This window comes from Bos mutus, chromosome 28, assembly GCF_027580195.1.
Source record: "Bos mutus isolate GX-2022 chromosome 28, NWIPB_WYAK_1.1, whole genome shotgun sequence".
Lineage (NCBI taxonomy): Eukaryota > Metazoa > Chordata > Mammalia > Artiodactyla > Bovidae > Bos > Bos mutus.
Window position 1 is genome coordinate 38,257,467 of NC_091644.1, and position 15,421 is coordinate 38,272,887.

General features: G+C 48.8%; 1 protein-coding gene and 1 long non-coding RNA gene across 3 annotated transcripts in view; both read left to right on the forward strand.

The window, feature by feature from the left end:
- The first annotated feature begins 2,422 nt into the window (after nt 1–2,422).
- On the forward strand, nt 2,423–7,668 carry IRF2BP2 (interferon regulatory factor 2 binding protein 2). Of its 2 annotated transcripts, none has more exons than XM_005901790.3 (2): nt 2,423–3,473; nt 4,069–7,668. In XM_005901790.3, the coding sequence occupies exons 1-2, from the start codon at nt 2,423–2,425 to the stop codon at nt 4,782–4,784; spliced, it is 1,767 nt and encodes a 588-aa protein (XP_005901852.3). In that variant the 3' UTR covers nt 4,785–7,668. The 2 variants fall into 2 exon arrangements, with proteins under 2 accessions (XP_005901852.3, XP_014335622.2); XM_014480136.2 differs by having other exon boundaries at nt 2,423–3,425.
- A 4,154-nt stretch (nt 7,669–11,822) lies between these two features.
- Nucleotides 11,823–15,421, forward strand: part of LOC138986123 (uncharacterized) — a 48,717-nt gene continuing 45,118 nt past the window's right edge. Inside the window, exon 1 of the long non-coding RNA XR_011463019.1 lies at nt 11,823–13,212. This is a non-coding gene — a long non-coding RNA (uncharacterized lncRNA). The remainder of the gene's footprint in view (nt 13,213–15,421) is intronic.

Genomic DNA, 15,421 nt, shown 5'->3' on the forward strand with positions numbered 1-15,421 from the left:
GCACCAGTTGCTGGGGATCCGGGTCCTATTCTCCCAGCTAAGAAAGGGTGAGCAGGATTGTATTTGCAGGGCAAGATCCGGGAGCAGATGGGGAGACCTTTAGGGAGGCGCGCCTTCTCTGGAAATCCCCACAAGACATTTCAGGCTTTGCCTGCACAAAACATTTAGGTCTGGCATTACATTTTTTGTGCCATTTTTGAACAGGTTTTCTCATGTGCTTTAAGCAGCTCCCTCCACTGTTTCTCTAAGGGTGTTTTTCCTCTTCCCTGTGGTTAATCCTTTGAGGCAACCTGGCATTTTCAATAGCAACAACTAGAGAGAAACGTCAGCAGGGTTTTTTTCTCTCTCTCCACCTACCAATCCAGTTGTAGGGAAGATAATATAATTAGTACCCTGTTCTTCCCACACTTAACCAGCTCATTCCAGTCTCAGGGAGAGAGGTGGGCCTGTTTTCCAACAAAGGAAGCACGGGAGGCCGCCCTTCCAGAGCTGAAGTGTAAAGGTCCCAACTGAGAGTGACTAAGCCCGCGTCTATTAGTCAGAAAGACTAACGACCAGCCAAAAGTGATTTACCATAACACACGCCAGCTCCTCCTCCCGATAAAAGTGTGAAACTCAAGTGCTCAATTCAGTCTGGGCACAGCCTGTGGCTGCCAACGGTGGCAGAACGCGGCGAGACTGGCTGGCTCTGCACCCACATGTCGCCTTCGCGCCAGGCGGGTTTGCACCCACTTAAGCCCAGCCTGGGCCGTGTGGTGGGCTCGAGGTCGCCCCTGCCCGCACCGCGGGGCCGGGAATAGCCGAGATCTGCCGGGTCCATGCGACCCGCGAGCCAGCCAGCCGCTCACCCCCAAGCGCGCGCGGACCCCGCCGCCGCTCATGCCCGTGCTCCGCGCCACCTGGAGCCCAAGTTTGGCCCCGTGGACAGGGCTTGGAGGCCTAGAGTCGCCGGCGGGGGGGGGCGGAGCCTGCGCGGTGACGCGGCCTCTCTGGCCGCTGACCCCGGATCCCTGGAATGTGCATTCGTTCAATGGAGCCGCCAGTGCCAGCGGCGCCGAGTCACGTCTGCGCGGAGCGTGCGCACTCGGCGGCGGCGGCGCACGCGGCCCGCGGCCCCGCGCCCACGTCACGCGGCTGCCGCGCGAACCTGCGCCAGGCGGCCGGGACCCCCGCGCGGTAGCGCGGGCCGGCCGGGAGGCAGAGCGGCGTGCATCGCGCGGCGCTGCTGCTCCCTCTCGGAAGGGGTCCGGGAAGCGGCGGGTGGACTCGATCCTAGGCCTAAGAGCACGCCCTTTTTAGTAAAACTTCAGGGGACCGGCGGCGCCTGTGTCCTCCCCAAAACACATGCGAGTGTAAAAGCACTTGCCGAAGAGTTCAAATAAAGCTCCTTAAAAGATGTTTAAAACGGACAGAACCAAGTTACAAAGTAGCCTTGCTTTTCAAAACACGAGTTTTACACGGTTTGGTCTAAACGGACCTGAAGGGGAGGAAACTCGGCCCGAGTGGTCGAGGTAGCGGAGCGGGTGGAGGGAAACAAGCTGCGCCAGCCACGCGTTCACGTCGGGGACACAGGCCGCGGCGCGGACGGGAGGGCGGGAGCAGAGGAGCCGGCTCTCCCAGCAGCGCCCGTTCTGCGGAGGGGGAGGGAGGGCGCGGGGGAGGGCGGGCGCGCGCGCAAGGGGAGGGGGCCCGCGCAGGCGCCTTGCGAGGCTGTCGAAGAATCAAGTCTGTAGAAGTGGAGCGGCCGCGGCGGCAGCAGCAGCAGCGACGGCGGCGGCGGAGCTGAGGCGGGCTGGGCGCTGACGCGGGCGCTGGAGAGCGGCGACGCCAGGAGCTGTGAGAGAGCAGCGGAGCGACCCGGGGTCCGCGCCGCGTCCGAGCTCCGCGCCGCCCGGCCGCCGCCGCCGCCGCCCCGGCGCGGCATGCCCCGCCGCTCGGGCTGAGCCTGCCCCGGCGGCCGCCCCCCGCCCCCCGCCCCCCCAACCTCCCCGCCCCCTGCCCCGCACTCCGCGCCAGCTGCCGCCGCGACCTGCTGCGCTCCTCCGCGTCCGCGCGGCCCGTCTTCGCCCCGGTCTGGAGGCCAGCCGCGGCTCCAGCCGAGACCCCGCCGCCGCCGCCGCGCCCGCCGCGCCGCGCCGCCCCGCCGTCCGCCCGAGCCCGCGCCGGCCGGGGGGACGTGCTGCCGCGGCTGCAGCCCCTCGCCCCGCGCCCGCCGCCCCTCGTGCACCGGGGGCGCTGCGCGGGCGCCGAGCCTTCGCGGACTTTGCCGCCGCCGCCGCCGCCTCTGCGGCCGCCGCCGCCGCTGGTGGGGGAGACGCGGGGTTGGGGGGGGAGGAGGGCGCGCGTGGTGCCGGCGGGTAGCGGCGGCGCCCCCTCCTCCTCCGCCTCCTCCTCCTCCTCCGGCGCCGCGGGCTCCTCGGACATGGCCGCGGCTGTGGCGGTGGCCGCCGCGTCCAGGCGGCAGTCATGCTACCTGTGTGACCTGCCCCGCATGCCCTGGGCCATGATCTGGGACTTCACCGAGCCCGTGTGCCGCGGCTGCGTCAACTACGAGGGCGCCGACCGCGTCGAGTTCGTCATCGAGACGGCGCGGCAGCTCAAGCGGGCGCACGGCTGCTTCCCGGAGGGCCGCTCCCCGCCCGGCGCCGCGGCCCCGGCCGCCGCTAAGCCGCCGCCGCTCTCGGCCAAGGACCTTCTCCTGCAGCAGCAGCAGCAGCTCGGCCACGGCGGCCCCGAGGCCGCCCCGCGCGCTCCTCAGGCCTTGGAGCGCTACCCTCTGGCGGCCGCCGCAGCCGAGCGGCCCCCGCGCCTGGGCTCCGACTTCGGCGGCAGCCGCCCGGCCGCCGCCCTGGCCCAGCCGCCGACACCGCAGCCGCCGCCTGTGAACGGCATCCTGGTGCCCAACGGTTTCTCCAAGCTGGAGGAGCCGCCGGAGCTGAACCGCCAGAGCCCGAACCCGCGGCGCGGCCACGCCGTGCCGCCCACCCTGGTGCCGCTCATGAACGGCTCGGCCACACCGCTGCCCGCCGCGCTCGGCCTGGGCGGCCGTGCGGCCGCCTCGCTGGCCGCCGTGTCCGGGGCCGCGGCCGCTGGCCTGGGCTCGGCGCAGCCCGCCGAGATGGGCGCCCACAAGCGGCCGGCGTCCGTGTCGAGTAGCGCGGCCGCGGAGCACGAGCAGCGCGAGGCGGCGGCCAAGGAGAAGCAGCCGCCGGCGGCCTCGCATCGCGGCCCGGCCGACAGCTTGTCCACCGCGGCCGGGGCGGCCGAGCTGGGCAGCGAGGGCGCAGGCAAAGGCCGCGGGCCGGGCGAGCAGGACTGGGTCAACCGGCCCAAGACCGTGCGAGACACGCTGCTGGCGCTGCACCAGCACGGCCACTCGGCGCCCTTCGAGAGCAAGTTTAAGAAGGAGCCGGCCCTGACTGCAGGCAGGTTGTTGGGTTTCGAGGCCAACGGGGCCAACGGGTCTAAAGCAGGTAGGGGCGGCTGTGGAGTGAGGGGGTCTAGGGGCGAAGCGGGGCCTGAGAGCCGAGGAGGGGGTGCTCTTCCTATTGGCCGTTCTCCCCCGGCCCAGAAATAGCAAACATCCAACTTCCTGATCTGCTCTAGGCGGAACCAGTGCTTAGTGGCAACGTGTTCCTCTGCTGAAGCAGCATAACAGAGATGAGTCAGATGGACCGATAGGCAGCGACACAGGGCTTTCCTTTCCCAGCACATTCCTGGATGCGAGCATGAGGGCACCAATCACCTTTTAACCTGAGGGGGGGGGGGGCGTTAACTCATGTGCACAGGGCAGCCTGGGTACTTGCAGGCGTGTGGAAAAACAGGCAGTGCTGTCCGTGCCTTTTTCCGTGCGTTTTTTTTTTTTTTAAACTGCTAGACTGCCTCAGAGCCTTCTCAGTCTTAAGTGGTTTAAGTTGCACGTGCTCTTGAAACTTGGTTTTTCTGTACGAGCTTTTGGAGAATAGAAATTCTTCAGAGGGTTGTGTTGTGTGTTAGTGAAAGAAAGATCCTTTTTAGTGCACGTTCATTTATTTCTTTTTTTCCCCTTTTCTGTCTTTGTTCTTCCAGTTGCAAGAACAGCAAGGAAAAGGAAGCCTTCTCCTGAGCCAGAAGGTGAAGTTGGGCCTCCTAAGATCAATGGAGAGGCCCAGCCGTGGCTGTCTACATCCACAGAAGGGCTCAAGATCCCCATTACTCCTACATCCTCTTTTGTGTCGCCACCACCACCCACTGCCTCACCTCATTCCAACCGGACCACACCGCCTGAAGCGGCCCAGAACGGCCAGTCCCCCATGGCAGCCCTGATTTTAGTAGCAGACAATGCAGGGGGCAGTCATGCCTCGAAAGATGCCAACCAGGTGCACTCCACCACCAGACGGAACAGCAGCAGTCCACCCTCTCCGTCCTCTATGAACCAAAGAAGGCTGGGCCCCCGAGAGGTGGGGGGCCAGGGGGCAGGCAGTGCCGGAGGACTGGAGCCAGTGCACCCCGCCAGCCTCCCGGACTCCTCTCTGGCCGCCAGCGCCCCACTGTGCTGCACCCTCTGCCATGAGCGGCTGGAGGACACCCACTTTGTGCAGTGCCCTTCTGTTCCTTCGCACAAGTTCTGCTTCCCCTGCTCCAGACAAAGCATCAAACAGCAGGGAGCTAGTGGAGAGGTCTATTGTCCCAGTGGGGAAAAATGCCCTCTTGTGGGCTCCAATGTCCCCTGGGCCTTCATGCAAGGGGAGATTGCAACCATCCTTGCTGGAGATGTGAAAGTGAAAAAAGAGAGAGACTCGTGACTTTCCGGTTTCAGAAAAACCCAATGATTAATCTTAACTAAAACTGCTTGAATTGTATATATATCTCCACATATATATATATCCAAGACAAGGGAAATGTAGACTTCATAAACATGGCTGTATAATTTTGATTTTTTTGAATACATGTGTTTCTATTTTTTTTTTTGACGACAAAAGGTATGTACTTATAAAAGCATTTTCTTCTTTTGTTAACGTTATTAGCATATCTTTGTGCTTTATTCTGGTGACAGTTACCGTTCAATGTAGGCTGTGACTTGAGCTGCTTTTTTAGAGCACTTGGCAAAGCAGAAACGCTTCTAGCTGTATTTGTATGCACTTATTTTAAAAAGAAAAAAAAAAGCCAAATACATTTTCTGACATTGTAAGATTGCCTTACTGTCTGTTATTCTTTACTGCTGGCCCCTTTCTCAGGCTGAAGGCCAACTGGTGGAGAAGGAAAGGAAATGAGGAAAGGGGCAGTGTTGTGAAGTGGGCATGCCACTGAGAAATGTCACCAAGTTCCCCCCAAACATTGCCCTTTTAGAGTAACAGGAAATCGATTGTGAATCTTTCTCGATTTTGTTCTTAAAGTTCAGTTGTTAGGTTATTGATGACTGCCTGAGAGTTGCTGCTGAGAGATTTTCAGGACTGTGTGGGGGGTTTACTTTGGGGGGGGGTGATTTTTTTTTTTAAGGCAGAGTTGACCACTGTTCACTGCCCATGTGATCAGTTGTAAGATGACAATGCTGCATGCTAGTTGGTTACATAATACACAATCCAGTGACTCAAGACAGTGATAACGGTTGTTGGTGGGGACAAGATGGCACTGCCATCTTTGCATGGAGCCTGGCTCTGCAGCGCCACTTGATCTTTTGAAACCCCCTGGAGCTCTGTCTGTCGTTGCTGTGGTCGTTTCCTTTGAAAAGAATTGAAAAGAAGTTACAGTCCAGGTGAACTGGAGATTGTGGGATTGGTCTCGTTTCCGTTTGGTGTTTTGTTGTTTTATCGTTTACCCGTAGCGCTGTTGCTGTTGATGTGATCACCTACACCCTGTCCCTAGTGAGTGCTAAATACAGGATGGCACAATGACAGTAACAGCGGAGGTGCTGCCAGGACCGCCCGTGGGCACATCGGTGACAGCCCAGATGTGGTGGAGGAAACCTGTCATTTCTTTCTCACGTGCGTTTGAAATACCAAGTGAATAATACTGTTCTTCTGGACAAAAATGATAAACTAGCGAAAATTAAAGAAACAGTTTTACATGATAGACAGGCCCCACCTCTCAAACTATTTTTAGAAGCCTTTTGTAAACTAATTTCTTTTGATCACTATTTTGCATCAGTAAAATGATTTTTTTAAACCAATAAATCATCAGTTATTAGAAATAGTTGTCTCACAGTGATACTGGTTTTTCTTTTGTGCTGTTATGATTTAACATTGACAGGAACACTACACTACTTTAAATCCTTTTATGTTCAGGTGTTTGTAACTTGGCCCTATAATTAGGCTGAATCATGGCTTCGAGGTCTACAACTTGTGTGTATGGTTCACAACCGAGCTTTTACTTTGAAAATACAGATTGTTACCCACTTTGGATTAACTTTTTCAGTTGTGTTTTTGTCTTTCTTTTTTAAATTGCTCAAATATTTTTTAATGGTCGAGTTATTAACACTTGAAAATCAGATACTGCACCAAATACAGTATTTTTTTCATGGTGTTTTTAATGAGTGCACCTATTATTAATGCTGTGCAAATTCATGTTACCGGTCATTGTTATATTACAAACAGACTTGCATGATTAACCAGTTTGTTGTTACACTTTTTTTTAAAAATTGGAATATCTATGACTCAGATCAGACTGGTTTCTCTTATGTAAATGCACACATGCAGAAACACAGTCGATTTTACATGCCCATAAAGACATTTGTAAAGAATTCAATTTATTATGGTCTGTTGTATAAATGTGTATCTAGGCACTTTACTATAAACTGGAGTTTGACCTCATAGACGTTACAAGTTGATCAGTCATTTGACCTAATTTGTGGTAGCTATCTGTATGTTTTGCAATCTTTATACAGATAAGCTTTCCAAAAGATTAATAAAGAACCATCCTGCTGTTTTGAATAAGTCTCTCCAGCTGTGGAAAAGACAACCTATGGTTTCTCTGTGCTGGTGTTCAAGAGGAGAATTTAAACAGCTTTAAAGGGCTGCATGTTGAGTTTACTCCTATTAAAAAATAAGAGTCCGACTGGCCCTTGGGTGGCCTTATAGAAGGCTTGCAGCTGGCAAAGTGTTGGTCTGGGTTATTTCTCTGGCATTTTCTGAAGTTAAAAAGTTAGCACTGGGACATGGGTTTGATTCTTTGTTGTACTGAGGACAGTGCAGAGATTCTCCACAGCTGGATAAAGATGTCAGAAAGCTACTTACTGTACATGGGCAGTATCAGATTTCAAATCCTAATATTTCAGCTGTGCTTTTAATACTCAGAATATTAGGGGATGGGGTGTTGAAGCTTTCCCCTTTTTTGCTTTAACAATTTATAGAATTTAACAGATGTACTGTCTTTCATGTGGCCTCACATTAAAAGTTATAAGAACGTACACATGGTTTACAACTTTATTACTAGATACCTTTCCTTGGCCACCAAGTATTTTAAAAGTGTGCCACCTTTTAACCTTTACTTTTTTTTTAAGTTGAAGGTGATACTTTTTCTATATATGATGAAACTCATGTCAACTAAAGTGAGTGTAATCTCAGATATCAACATTATTTTAAAATCACGCTATGGAAATATCACCTGCATTCTGTCATTTGTCAGATTTACAGTACTTTTTTTTTTCTTTAACTTTTAGCATTAAATAAAAATAAAATTGGGAGCACTGAACATTTTCTGAGGCCTTTTTTAATTGTTTAAGCTTAGAGTGGCTCTTGTTTTAATCACCAGTGGCAATGTGACCAGAGGATGTGTGGGTTTGGGGCTGGGGTTTGACTGAACCAGCAGGAGAAAGGGAGGAGATAAAAGACATGGAACAAAAAGGCAACTGATGGAAGGCGGAAGAAAGTGCTAGGGACTGGGGAAAGGGCAACTGGATAGGGAAGCAGATAAAGAGAAGAGCTGAACAAAGTACAGCCAGAAGAGCACTTATTTACTTTTCAACTTGCAGTTCAGCCTGCCATTCTGCAATAGTAGATTGGAAAGAGAAGATAGTGATGACATTGGAAAGACTGTCAAGACACGGAGTTGCTCACTGGAAAGCAGTGGAAGAAAACAGCGATGCTGGGCCAGAGAAAATTCACTGCAGACGAAAGAGAAAGGAAAGCTTTAGAATAAAGTCACGAGCCAAAGCCACGTGTGATGCTCTGAAACTTAAATTTATAAATGGAGATAAAAGGTGGAAAGCACCGAGATAAAGATATTTTTAACAAACTCCTGTCTACTATCACATAGTAAGAAATTTCCTAGATGTTTGCAGCTTTTACTCGTATTGATTAATGGCTTGGCAGACTTCTCTACAAAAGGAACTTGTGAAACTTACTACAGTGTTTAAGATCAGGTACACATAGACTTACTATATGTTTTAAATTAAACAGCAACAGTTAATGCATAGTTAGAGGTGGCCCAGTAACTTCAGGAGTCCATGCATTTTAATGAATTTTTAATTAGCCTATTTAAGGGCATTTTTAAGAAACAGTATCCTTAATAAGTTATTTCTAGATTATAATACACACTGTGATGTTCCATTTAATAAGCTTAAAAGAACTGCTAAACTATTAGTCTTCTTAAAGGTGCTAAATTTTATTTTCAGTGAAACTGAAAATAGTGCAGCTTGCAGAAGTCATTTTTATAATTTGAAAAGCGCCTCCCAAAGTAAACTGTGATGATTGCATTGTTTCCAGTTTTTTTAAAAAAAACACCAATCTGACCCCTTGATGTGGCAGATGTCTTTGTTTATTCCCCAAAGCTGGGAAAAAATTGAAGGGAAAACATGGAGCTCCTTTTAATTCCTAGACTTTTTAAGTCCCCCCGTTACTCAAACTTGTTTTACGTATGATTTATAGATGGTTTTATTTGGTTAGTGAAGACTAGAATGTTTCTCTTCCTGATTCCAAAGTGTATACGTGGAATCATTCAGAAAAATGTTCAGTCGTGTGTAGGCCACTGGAAGTACTGAGTCACCCTTATTTGCTTGCCTTTTCTTCATAGGGAACAGTGAGGACACGCCTTTCCTCTGTCACAGACCAAGGGCAGAGGCACAATGAATGGAATACAGATTTGCCTACTTCATCATCTGGGGTTCTAGAAATGGGGGTGGGGGGTGGTGAGGTGGGAGTGGGGACGTTGTTTAACTCCTTCAGTGCCACTGCTTAGGCCTCTGACAGCAATAGTACTGATTACAACTGGTTACAATTCAATAAAAACGGGTGTAACTTCTCAGATTGTCAACTGTCTAGATCTTTTGCTGCAGTTTCTGTTAATAGCCTGCATTTTCCTCAAATGTTAGGAACCCCACACAGGCATTTAAAAGGCACAAAAATACACAAAAAATCAATTGGTAAATTACTTAAGAAGTTGGAAGATAGACAATGACTGGATTTATGGATTATCTGTGGATTTCTCTTATTAATCCTCAGATAAGACCATAATTAGGGATAGCCACACTATCCCAATTTACCATTAACAGAATCATTTATACTCAATTTAATGGTGAAGTTTGTTTTAACTCATCAGTGTTACTTGTTCCTTCCCCATGTCAATACAACTTACAGTGCTTGATTTAATTTGAGGTATAACTTATTTTTTTAATTACAGAATATGAAATATACAGATGTAGATTTCACTGGTCTTTGTCACAGGATATTGTGCACTTCTCTGTGGGGCTGAGCCTCACCAATCCGTGCAAGTTACAAAAAAGGTACTTCAGGGCAAAAGTATACTGTAGGCAGATCATCTGGACATTGGGTCTAAAAGCTGTTCTTTTAATCTGAAAAACAATGGAAGTAAAGTCTCCTTAATAGAACAATCCTATTAGAATGGTATGAACAGTTTCTACTATAATAAAAACTTAAAACACTGCTTTAAAAAGAAAATGCAGAATAGCCCTTTAAAACTCAAAACCATAGGATAGGAACTCTTCAGTGCACGTAAAATTTATCACGAAAGTCATCCTTGAAAATCCTTTTAGGAGATGATTTTTCTCCTAGGTCAGACAAGGTCTGCAGACTAGACTACAGGATTCCTAGTTTCAATTGCAATGTACTGGTTGATCTCATCCTTTGAATAGACTTTAGAAGCTAGATCGCATAATCTAAAGAGCCTTCTCCAGCAATTCGACAGAAGGCCTTGATACTGAGATAATATATCCTGTATAGAGTAATATGTCACATTTCAGTGTTTCTAAATATAGTTTATATTTGGGGGGAAATGAACTGTGTTGTATAATCTGTAGATCTCATTACTTACCACTTTTACTTAGCAACTGCTATTTCATTCTTTGTATCATTACTATCCGGTGAAGTTCAGATGCCCTTGAGGGGACTGCAGCATCTTGAGCAACACAAGTCATGTTTTGCTGTGTACTCAGGTAGCAACGTTGGGAGACAAATATTTGGGTCGTGTATTTCTCTGCCATTTAGAAAACAGTTTTCCTGTGACAGTGCAAGCAGAATATTTTGCACTGTAGATGTGGCTATCTCGCCAAGAAAAACAAAAATCCTGAAACATTTCCCCGGAGCGAAGGGCCTAAATTTATTTTAATGTATGGAAAGAGTTTTTGTAACTCAAATTACTCTTATTATTTTTAACTCAAATTATTTTTAAGCTCAAAATCACTGAGCTTTATTTTCCTTTATCGTAGGATTTTAAAATATTAAACCGTACCAGTGAGAGTTGTGCAGAGAAGTGAAACGTAGGAGTAAGGATTGTCTACGACTTGAATAAATCAGCATTTCTTTACACACAGCTTTGGCCTTGGGCCCTTCATGTTCTCTACAGCATGAGAGAGCTGCAAAGTAGAAAGAGGCTGCTGCATGCCTTAACCCACGTTGTTACTCCAGCCTCCAAACAGCAATTTGATTAGCTTTTTTTCGGTGATAAAAGATAAAGATTTATTGTAACCCACATACAATTGAAATCAGAATTTCACAGGAGGGTCACAGTCATTAGGGAAGTTTTGGAATACTATTGTCTTAACAAGCACCATATGGGCTGCCGCTGTTATTATTTAACACCTATTAAGGAGGCACATCATTCTAGGCTTTGAACAGCTGAGAGGCCATAGCCCCCACCGTCCTTGGAGCTTTGAGTCGATACCGCAGGTAGGGTGCGTGTTTTCTGGATGAAGGGCACGTACCGTCAAGATTTAACGGTGAGTTGGTTTCTTTCCAGGAGTTGGAAAGTATAGTCAGAGCTAAATTCTTCTATAGAGAACCGACTTTTCCGGAGCTTACATCCGGAACTTTGGTGGAATTATGACATAGGAACACAAGCCTATATTCAAAGCGCTTTAATTAGGTCCAGCAGGCAACCATCACGCACGAAAGGGGCCACGGGACACCATTTTCTTCATACAAATCAAGAGGCCGGTTGAGAATATGGGAGCTGGGTCGTAACTGTCAAACTGTAGATCTTTTTTCACTTTTTATGGTTGCTCAGAATGGCGTTTTTTAAAAGGAAGAAAACAACCGCCGGTTCAGCCAAGCCCTGTTTACTCGAGGGGAAGGAAAGGGGCGGAGGCTCCCGGACTCTCCAGCCGCCTGCGTAAAGGCCTTCGCCCACGAGGAGACCTTGCTGTGGTTTCCAGTGCTGCACCCTGACTCACGCCGCACCCGTATTTATTTATTCTAGAATTTTTCCCGGGCAGCACAAACGGGAACACCGCCTGCTCCCCGCGCCGCTATCTGCGCACGTGGATCCGCGCGACCCCGCGGCGGGACCCAGCGGCGGGCGGGGCCGGGGGCGGGGCCGGGGGCGGGGCGGGGCCACGGCGGGGCGGGGCCGGGCTCGGGCCCGGAAGCAGTGGCGGCGCACCCGCCTCGTAAGGCCGCCGTGGCCCATCCCGCACTGAGCTCCAGGCCCATGGGCGAGCCAGCTGCGGCGGCTATAATTAGAGGGGAGCCGCGGCCCTGCCGAGCCTGATACCTCGCGCCCCCCGCCGGCGTTCCTGGGAGGAATGTGCGGGCGCGAGGCCGTGCGTCGCCGCCAGCGCGCTCCCTGGACGGTCACCGCGTGGTGGACCAAATAAAGTAAAAGGTCTGGCTCCTGCTGAGCGAGGCCGAGCAAGCGACCCGGGAGCCAGCCCAGGGGTGTGGCGAGCCCTCGGCTGCCCAGAAAAGATCAAACGCGCGTCGGCAACAGCCGTGCCTGCCGCCTGCGAGGGTCCTTGCGCGGGCCAAGCAGTACAGGGTGGATTTGTCTTAAGTTGGAGATGGCGCATGACAAGAGCGGCCCCAAATGTCACACTCCCTTTTTGGAAATCATGATGCTGCCTTTTTTTTTTTAAGACTGTGGCTATAATAAGGCATATGTTCCATGCTGGTGGAGTAAGCACTCATGTTTAAGGGGCAACTGTATTAGCAAAAAACACTGATGCACGGTACATGTTAATACAAATGTATTTATTAAGTAGATCTCGGTGTGGGTACTACACCTGTGGGTACTACCAAGTCAGATAAAAGTCTGTAACAACTGACTGCTGAAAGGGAGTTGTCTTTTTATAGAAAAACTTATACCTTAGAAAAAATTTTTTCTACTAGTGGACCCTTGAGGTGCCACCAATTAATTAACTTCTGATTTTTGTTAATTATTGAATTTAATACTCTGTAGCAGTATCTTCCAAAATAATAATAATAAGCATGAGCCCATCCTTTTAACAAAATGACTGTTGATTACTAGCCTTGGAGCAGGGGCGTAGGAACTTCACTGTAATCTAAGAGTTGTATAACATTTTCGGTCATTGTTTAAAAAAGGATTGCAGAAGATGGACAGGAATCTAAAAAAAAAGAATAAATCCTTGCTCCAGGCTTATGAATACCTAGACACAACCCTACTAAAAGACTTCCTTCATCACCTTATTTTTCTTTCTAGATAACAGGCACGAAAACCAGTTTAGAAGCTTGAGATGGAAATCATACAAAACAGTCCGCTCCTTATATATTTTATCGAGGAACCTGGAAGCCTTTTCGGTGGAAATTTGATTCCTGGGAAGTTATTCTGGCTGGAGCCTGTTTGTCTTGACACAGCAGCCCTGTACTCGCAGCCTGCTCTGCTCCTTCACAAAGCTCTTTGAGGGGAAACTATGTTGAGAGATACAAATTCAAGTTTTTGTGAAAGCACACCTCAGAATTGTCCAGTTCTATTCCAGATACACAAAAACAGTGAATAAAGGTCAGGGAGTCTCCAGATACCTTGGGCTTCGTGTGGTCATTTCAGGTAATTCAGTTAATGTAGTGTTTCTATTTTGCAATTTTTAAAATGACCATGTACTTACCTGAAAAGGGATTAAGGAATTAAACTGGACAATCCCTATGATAGCATTTTTCATGTCAGCCAGCTATGAGAAAGCACTGGGCATGTGTGGTAGGCGTTAGGTACTTGGGTGCAGTGAGTGTGTGCCACTAAAAATGAAACTCCCCTGGTGTCCAGTAGTTAAGATTTTCTTTTCCAAAGCAAGGGGTGCAAGTTTGATCCCCGGTCGGGGAGCTAAGATTCCACATGCCCCAAAGCCAAAAAACCAAAACATGAAACAGAAAAAATATGATAACGAATTCAATAGACTTTAAAAATGGTTCACACACAAAAAATTTTTTTTTAAATGTTGACTTCTGGTTATATCATGAAAGGGGGTCACAGCAAACAGTTTTGAAACACTGGTAAGAAGAGGCTCCCCCTGCTGTCACACAGAAGATACATCTTCTCTCCTAGGCCAGAATCCCAAGAGTCCTGTACTTGGGACTGCCACTGGGTGTAGAGCTTAGCATCAGGTGGTTTGTGAAGTTATCAACACCTTGGGGGATATATCATTCTATTGAAAATAAAATGAAATAAAATTATAGACCACAAATAAAGGGAATTAATGTTTTCCTTAAAAGGTTCTCTGCTCAGATTTATTTACTGAAGGGTCAGCCTACCTAAAACCCACCAGAACGGTCTCCCTCCGTCTATGTATGGCTTTAAAAGCAAAGATGATATTTGTATGGCTGGTGGCAGGTGAGTGAGGGGAGACCTGAGGGAGTGAGAATGTGATGGAACCTATTGTATTCTTTTAAGATAATCAGTAAAAATGATGTATGATGAAAAATAAAAGAACACCTACATTGAACTTTGACTTCAGTAAAATTGTTGGATTTATTTTAAAAAATCATTTTGTGTCCATGTATTAGGAATTACACTTTTCTGCACATGGACCTTTAGGCCCATAAGTAAGCCTTCAGTAATCATGAACTTTTTGTAGTCCTGGAAGGAGCTCATTCAGGGTCTCTGGGACCAACATTGCCTGAGTTGAGTGTCAGCTGGTACCAGACTGCACTGATCGTCAGTCTGCATGTTTACTGAGGGTTTGAAGACTTCAGTGGAATTAGATGGACAACTTGAATTGTAAGCAGTAAAGGAAAAGAGACTGTGTGTACAAGAATGAGAGCTTGGAGAGGAAGAATCACAGGAGAAGAATCAGCATCAGTCAGAATCATTCATTTATTCACTCAGTTCACTTATTCTTTCTCTCCATAAATCTATTTCATGGTAAAGTATGTGGGCTCTGGAATCAGACTGCTTACGCAAAAATTCCAGCTCCAACTGTTTTTAACCTTTAGGATTTAACCCTCCAATCTCCATTTAATTATCTGTGAAATGGGTTAAGGATATTACTTCCCTCGTGGAGGTGTTGAGGGGACGAATTGACAGGAGTATATAAGGTGCATACTATGATGTCTGGCATGTAATAAGTGTGTCATAATGACGAGTGGCATATTGAACTCTCAGTAAATAGTTGTTGAAGGAATCCATTTAGTCTCTAATCTTAATGAGGAAAGTGTGGTGAAAAATAAGAACCATAAAAATGTGTTTATAAGATACAGTGAAAACAGGGTTAGCCTACATGAGGAGAAATTACCCAGGAAGGTTGTACCGAGGAGGAAGCTGAGGGGAGCCAGTCACAGAGCAGGGCCCGCCAGCAGGGACTGGGTCAAAGGGCAAGCACAGGGATCCTACAGACACTGTTGAGCCCAGTTAGGACTCTGCGCTTCCAATACAGAGGCCACAGGTTTGATCCCTGGTCTGGGAGCTAAGGTCCCATGTGCTGTGGAGCGAGGCCAAAAGATTAAAAAAAGGCAAAAGTGGGGGCTGGCTGCACTCACTCCAGCTTTCCATCTCCTCTTGGCAGGGCAAGAGAGAGGAAGACAGTCTGACTCACCTAACAGCCCAGGTGGTCTTAGAAGCTGGTTAGCGGCAGTTGCAACAGCAATACTTTTGCTGAGAAGTGGTTAATGGGTCGAAGTGGTTAAAGACATAACTGTCTTCATTCCAAACCTGGCTCCACCCCAGCTTGGCTATGTCCTCAGACATAGCCAAGTTTCAGATGTCACTAAACCTTAGCCTCCTCATCTGTAGAATGGCAAGAAAAAGAGTACCCATTTCATAAGTC

Coding starts and splice junctions, on each gene's coding strand:
- IRF2BP2 (XM_005901790.3), top strand. CDS start 2,423: ATGGCCGCGGCTGTGGCGGTGGCCGCCGCGTCCAGGCGGCAGTCATGC. Junction 3,474..4,068: donor GGCCAACGGGTCTAAAGCAG/GTAGGGGCGGCT, acceptor TTGTTCTTCCAG/TTGCAAGAACAGCAAGGAAA.